Below are 7641 nucleotides of genomic sequence, written 5' to 3' on the forward strand. Positions count from 1 at the left end.
CCAAAAAAAAAAAAAAAAAAAAAACAGGATACACGTTTTCTTTCTGTTAGGAAATAAATATATATACTTTGGGAAATGGAAAAGAAACAAAAAACAGAGTGCATAAGAGTGCATATTCTAAACACAGTCACTTCTATGGCAGCTATTTCACAAAAGACTGTGGACACCTATCTACTGAAAGACTAAATTGTTCAGTGTCCTTATCTCGCAAAAATACTTTAAATTGGGGGGGAATTGTAGTAAATATTTTTGTTTTGTTCAGATTATTTAGCTTCCTGCAGTACTACTCAGTGGGGGCAACTCTCTGTAACTTAATAATAAAGACTACATTTCTCAACATGTAATGTACCTTTTTTTTTTTTCCTAATTTGCAAAAGGGCACATGTACTTGCCAGGGAGAGAAACAGAGAAAGAGAGGGAAGGTGAGAAAGCACTCTAACAAGGGGGCAGGGGTAGTCATGCCACAATCCCTTCTCTACCATTTCTCCTTTCAGGATTTGGGACTGCACACACATATGCCTGGAGTTGTTTTATTTTAAGTTATTTTGTTTTACTTCATTCGTTCATTTTTTTTTTTATTTTATTTTAAATTGATCAGAGAGAGACACAGTAAGAGAGAGGAGGAAAGTGAGAAAGCCAGCTGCCAGGTTCAGGACTCAAACCACAGTTGGCCATGTGCGAGTCCAATGCCCCTAACCACCACGCCACCTGCCCACCCTGCCTGGATTGTGTTTTAAACCCTTGGGTCCAGAACTTGAACTGTGTAGTTGGCCATGCGGGATCCAACTACCTTAACCACTATGCCCTGACCTGGCCCTTAATGTGTCTATTACTTACTGAGCCCCCATTATTTATACAATACTATGTTGTATCCTATGGAGGCTGAAAAGGAGTTTAGGGACCAGAAGGTGGTGTAGCACAGTTGCTCTGTGAGTCTAAACCATATGGGGAAGTTGTAGGTTCACATATAGAGAACCTCCCTGAATATACTCTGTGTGTGTGCCTGTGATCTGAAGCTGGCTAAAGCTGAGGGTAGATTGTGGTGTGAGGACCCTGTTAGGGGTCAGTCTGTCACTCAGAAGAAATGTTTTTTTAAAAAAAAACTTAAAGTAGGATAAATGGAATGTGCTCTCAAAGATCTTACTTTTTCAAAAGGTAAGCTAGACCCAGACTCACAGTTAAATTTTTATAGGCATAAGAAATATTTTAGGGCAGTAGTCAGGTAAATGCCAAATGAGTAGCAGAGACAGAATCTTATTTTTTTTTTTTTTTTTTTTTTGAGAGGTTTTTTGCTATAGGGCGTGTATGCTCGCCAAAAAGACACACAGAGACAGAAAGCAAGAAATCATCTCGAGGGGAATGGCCACGTCCCAATCCCTTCTCCATTCTCCCCTTGGGAACTTGGGCACGCACGCACACATGCCTGGCATGAGTTTAAGCCACCGGGTCCAGGACTCGAACCACAGTCGACTACATGGGAGTCCAGCGACATAGCCATTGCAGTATCTGCTGATACCAGGAAACATTTTTTTTAAGAATTATTTATTTAATCCCATTTTTATTATTAAATTAAATTAAAATAAATTTCACCAGAGAAAGGGAAAGCGAGAAAGGAAGCCGCCAGGTCTGGGACTTGAACCATGGTCAGCCATGTGGAAATCCAGCACCTTTAACTGCCAGTCCTGGTAGGAAAACATTTTAAGAGATTGACTTTGTTTTCTTTTTTTTTTTTTTTTTTTTTTTCTCTTGGAGAGGTTTTTATTATAGGGCGCATGCCTTCACCAGAGAGACAGAAAGCAAGAAATCACCCCCCCGGGGGGGGTGGCACGCTGCAATTTCTTCTCCTCCATTTTCCTCTTGGGATCTTGGGCATGTACGCACATGCACTCTGTGTGAGCTTAAGCCCCCCCGGGTCCGGGACTCAAACTGCAGTTGACTACATGGGAGTCAGGCAACATAGCCATTACACCAACTGCTGGTCCCACGATTGACTTTTTAAACTATTTTTTCACAGTTCCAGGACCATCTGCCGCCCTAACAACAATGCAGCTCTTCTCCAAGCAAAACCCTTCAAGACAAGAGGTTACCAAACTTCAGCAACAGGTTAAAACAAATGGTGCTGGCGTGACTGTTCTCAGGCGTGAAATTTCTGAGCTTCGCACCAAAGTGCAAGAACAGCAGAAACAACTTCAAGACCAGGACCAGAAACTGCTAGAGCAGACCCAGATCATAGGTGAACAGAATGCACGGTTGGCAGAGCTGGAACGCAAACTCCGAGAAGTAATGGAAAGTGCAGTAGGAAACTCCTCAGGGTCTGGGCAGAATGAGGAGTCTCCTCGGAAACGGAAAAAGGCAGCAGAAGCCATAGACTCTCCTAGGAAATCTAAACGTCTTCGGAATAGGAAGTAAAGTGGAGTGTGGTTCTAGCTCCAGAGGAAGACATGGCTTAGTAGCTTAAGCAGTTAAGGGACACTGTGAGCAACATGGTGTCCCTTAGGCTTCTAGGCTTTCAAACATAACTTAAACTTGAACTCTTATGGTTGGGACATTTCTTTTCCCGCTTCTCCTGGTTGAACTGATGCACAGAATCTTTTTACTTTGCGATAGATTTGTACTAATCAGACCTGTTCTATCATGTTTTGAGGAGTTAACTTTTTTCTGTGCAGATAATGTTTAAAGTAAGTTTATTTGTTTCTGCATATATGCACATTACATAAAGATCTTAAACACAGTCTTGACAGACTAGAAGTTAAGTTTAATACAGAAAATGTCCTGTTAACTTGAAAGAAAAGACCTACTTTTTAAATGGACACTATCTTGTTTAAAAAAAAAATGTTGACTTTTTGTTATAAGTGACCTTTGTCTGGAATGTCTGAAAAGTAATGAATGCTTTTTGGTACTGAAGTAATGGGTAACTAAAACGGACTTCCATAGTATTGGCTGTAGAAGGAGCTTCTACAGTACTGACTATATATTTTTATAAACTACTGGCAAGGGACTTACCCAGTTGTTATATACATGTTTTCAGTTCTCTTTTGGGGCCATGTCCTACATTTGCATGGATGGATGCATGCATTGCCTAGTCAACTCACTTATGAAGCTCTTGCACTGGTATTGATCTTGAACCTCTATACTTCTCCACCTTTTAGAGCAGTGTCTTTAGTTTAAGTGCTCACTATCTTCCACCACAACAGCTTGCCTCTAGAGGGAGAATTGTTAGTCCATTTGTCCTCCAGTCTTATAGGAACAAGAGACTTACAGCCCAGTTGCTTTATCCTCCGTATGGTTCAGGAACACTGGCTAAGGCAGAACTCCAAATTCCAAGGCTTTTTCTATCCATATCAGACCTCCAGAAGCTAGTATTGTCCATTGCTCACCACTGTGTGTGCTCATTGATCAGATGTCATTGAGTAGGGGACCTGATTGTGGGATGCAGTTTTGCCACCAAAAGGAAGTTCGTTGAAGAAAATTGTACCATGAAAAAGCATTTTGATCATTCTATTTCTGGGGGATGACCTGAGGGAAGCTTTTTAATATTCATTTCAAGCTTTCCTTACCGTACAACTTTAAACAAAAGCTTTAATTTTGTTTGCACTCCTGTTTTGAGCTTGTAACTGGAAAAGCATGTCTTGCACTGTTCAACCTTCTGAGTGGTCACTTTAACAACCTCCAAATTGTGTACAGTGGTTATTTTCCCCAGTTGTATATTTTTGAAACATTCGACTATCACTGTCCTACTTTTGTTTTAATGTACTAAATTATGTAGTTACTTGACTGTTAAGTTTTTTTAAAAAAACTGTTGCCTTGGGCTTCAGTTATTTAAAGTAAATATAGGTGTAATATAGAAAACTGTCCCTTTTCAGGTGGGAGTCTGGCACCTGTATAAAACCTGAGGTTTTGGTAAGTACCTTAGTTGAATAAAAGCACAAGGTTATCACCTTTTTTATCCGTCCAACATAACATGGTTCAACATCCTTTAGATTAACCTCACCAAATGAAACTTTTCTTACCCATTTTTAGTGTTGTCCTTACATAATATTGTCCTTAGATTTTGATCAACTCTATGTCTAACTTTGAAGCTCCGTTTACAATGTAGTATGTTTTCAATGAAAAACCATAAAGTAAATTCAAGTGTTTCCTGGTTTGTTGGGAAGGTAACTTTAAAATAAACAGTTTCCAAAAAACATTTGTCAGCCAAGGTCATCCATAAAAGTCCCCGTCTGCAATTCATTTCTCAGCAGGTCTCGTTTTTATAATCATAGGATTTAGCCATATTATCATAACTTTGAAAGAGGCCTACCAGAGTATTCATGGCCTTTAATAGTCTGCTTTTATGGTAATAGGAAGGCTTTTTTAAGAATCAAAGTACATGTTTACAGGTTTACAAAGTATGATCCTTATGCATCAAAGGCATATAGCCTCAGATTATTTCTTTAATAGTTAATAAATTATGAAAAGTTGCTTGTATTTCTTTTTAAACTACATCTAGATAACCTAAATGTATCTAGAGTCTTCCATTGAGTAACATGAGCTAAATGGCTTTCATAGTAAGTGTTCACACTATAAGGTAGATTTTCTGTCCCAGAATCCAGATTTCTATAGCATACACTTTTAAGCACCTTTCCATAAGGGTAATGAGTTGTACTTTCTAATGCATGAAGGTTCCATAACAGTAGGAGAACAAAGCACTACAGTTTACTTGTTCAAGTCTTAAATCTTTCTTAGACTATCCAACCAAAACATGTTAAGATAATTACCTTCACCATTTATCGGGATAAATATTTGTTAGCTATCATACTTGCTTTTAGATGGCGTAATGGTATTGAAGGTTCAACAAATCAATTATTTTGATCAACTACAACTAACACATGTTACAGGAAAATTATAAATCAGCCTCGTGAGAGAGACCCATCCTTCCCTCCGCTTCTCAACAGTAATTTAGGTGCTGTGTGTTGTTTATACCTTGTTGTTGGAGTGCAGCATTTCATAATGAATTCCTGTCATTTTTCTTGGCTGTTTTTCAGAGGAGACATCTCTGTTTTGATGGGTCACACCTACATATAGATTTATTATGGTACAACACTACGCACAGGAATAAAAATGTGAACAGAGGTGTGTTAAGAAATAGAGAAGACTGGCTCCACTCCTCACCCCTTACCAGGTCCTCTGCTCACTTCCCAACATGGATTGGCTTACTTGGTTGCCAAGCATTCTGCGGTTATAGAACCTGTTATTTTACAAAACTCTTTTTTTTTTTTTTTATACACAGAGCCTGGAAATAATGGGGCAAACACAAATGTATTCAGAGTGATCCTACTGTTTAAAGACTATTGGGGTGCCATCAGGTCTAAAGCCACTGGTTTTGGAAGCAACATTTTTCTTTTCTTTCTTTCTTTTTTTTTTGTAAAACATGTTTTTTGGATTACTGAACTTTATAGGGGCTTGCCTTAATCGCTATATAGTAGTTTCAAGATGTATGTGCTATTATTCTACGTGTTAAAGATGTTAAAATATTCTATGTAGCCCCAAAGGTGGGTAAAACAAAGTATAAGAAATGCCTAAATAAATAAGCTAAAAGGTGTCACTGCAGCTGGATTTTTGAGAGAGAGTGGACATACAAAACTAGGCTATGTGTAATAAAAATAATGGCACCTTGAGATTGCACTATTTTATGCATTATTTTGTATGCCATTTCATAGCCTGCACTTTAATCTCCAAAGAAACGATGTATGATGTCCCAGTTGTTCCTTATTATGAAACTTTTCCTAAGACAGGGCACTTAATTCTATTTTACTATACTGAATTAGTTTCTTGGAGGTGGATTCCTTTTTTTTTTTTTTTTTTTTTAGTTCTCTATTTCCTTAGCCATAATATTTTCTAGGATCTGGGAACTCCCTATCTTGTCTGTTTCCAACAACATAGTTTTAATTTAATGTGATGTAAGTCTCTTACTTGGTGATCAGCACATCTTATATCCTGCTCTAGCGATGAGGGCTCACTTACCACCTTCTAAAAAGAAATGCTATGAGTAAGATTTGAAGCCAGGAGTAAAAGGCATTCTGAAAGGAGATGTCCTGTGTGATGCAGCCTCTTGGAAATGGCTGATTCTGATATGAGACCCAATTGGATGTATTCTCCAGTTCTTTGACTTGGGATCTATCTAAATTTTTGAAACAGTTACACAGAAGGCTAAGTGAAAACTACTTAAAAAATAAAGATAGCCTGCCAACTAAGTCAAATTATCTTCGAGAAATACTAAATCTATAAAATTAGACTAGCAGTTTGATGACTACTGCCTACCATGATTTTACTTTTAATAGCAATACAGTTTTATTGGTGAAAAATGAAACAGGCTTTAGTAATGTTAACCTTTTGCAGCTTCCTACAAATCTTGGTTCAATACCTAAAGCTCACAAATTAAATGCATATCGTTCCTGTGATATCTGAAAAGAATTGTGAGCTTTAGAAACATACTGGTAATTTCTTAGGTCCATTGCCAAAGTATACTGGTCCATACTCAAAGCTATACCAAAAGGTTAGAAGTGTTTAAAATTTCGTTACGTGGTACCATGTCTGTTTACCTATGCTTATGAGCAACAATAAACTACTAGCTTATCTTCTGGAATTTTAATTGTTAACCTAATCAACTATTGCAAAGTGAAAAACACCTCCCGGTCACAAAACAGGGTACGGAAATAAATGTGTTGTTACCAGTGCTACTTGTTTTCTTTGTATTTCATGCATGAAAGAATATGGAGCTTTTGAGTCTTAAAGCACCGTACCGTGTGTTTTACATGTTATTGAAGTCCTCAGCCACCTTAAAAAGCAGATCTTATCCTCCATGGAGATGTTGAACTGAGGATAAGCAACACGTCAACGGTGTTAAACAAGGAAGTGACAAGTGTGATTTGACTCAGGCCTACCTCCTCTAAAGCTTATGTACCTCTGCTCCACTGTCCTAGGTCCGGTGACCTTAATATATGGGCAGTCATTCCATATGTCCACTAGAAGCAGTCACTGCCAAATCATTAATGTGAAGAGAAGTATGTAGACTTAAGATCAAGAAAAAGTGAGGCAAAACTTCTAGAACCTGTCATCTGAATCAGGTGTCTTCACAGCAATAAATGTAGCCTTAAACCACTAACAGGCTTATAGACACTACTGTGCACTGCTGGTCAATACAAATAATGTCCAGTTCCTGTGCCCCGCCAAGGGGGAATACTTCTCATGAAAATTCATTCCAGCCCCAAAACTAAATACTTGGAACTTCAGTGAAATAAAATACAAATAAAGTTTGCACTTTTTTTTTGCGGGGAGTGGGGGGGAGGTTTTTGCTATAGGACGCATGTGCTTGCCAGAAAGAGACAGAAAGCAAGAAATCACCCCCTGGGGGGATGGCCACACCACAATCCCTTCTCCATTCTCCTCTGGGGATCTTGGGCGCGCACACACTTAAGCCCAGCATGAGTTTAAGCCACTGGATCCAGAACTCAAACTGCAGTCGACTACATGGGAGTCCAGCAACATAGCCACTGCGCCAACTGCTGGTCCCCACGTTTATTAAAAATGTAACAAAGAATTGATCAAAATTCTCAGGAAGATCAAACTCCTCCTATATGTGCTTGTTCACGGCATGGTCAA

General features: G+C 38.7%; 1 protein-coding gene across 1 annotated transcript in view; it reads left to right on the plus strand.

Moving 5' to 3' along the window:
- FBXO28 (F-box protein 28) overlaps positions 1–5287 on the plus strand; it is a 38116-nt gene extending 32829 nt beyond the window's left edge. Inside the window, exon 5 of the mRNA XM_014585645.2 lies at positions 2015–5287. Coding sequence (XP_014441131.1) covers positions 2015–2409 — 395 coding nt within the window. The 3' untranslated portion in view covers positions 2410–5287. The remainder of the gene's footprint in view (positions 1–2014) is intronic.
- Positions 5288–7641: the final 2354 nt, after the last annotated feature.

The sequence above is a fragment of the Tupaia chinensis genome, unplaced genomic scaffold (assembly GCF_000334495.1).
Source record: "Tupaia chinensis unplaced genomic scaffold, TupChi_1.0 Scaffold150175_2, whole genome shotgun sequence".
Lineage (NCBI taxonomy): Eukaryota > Metazoa > Chordata > Mammalia > Scandentia > Tupaiidae > Tupaia > Tupaia belangeri.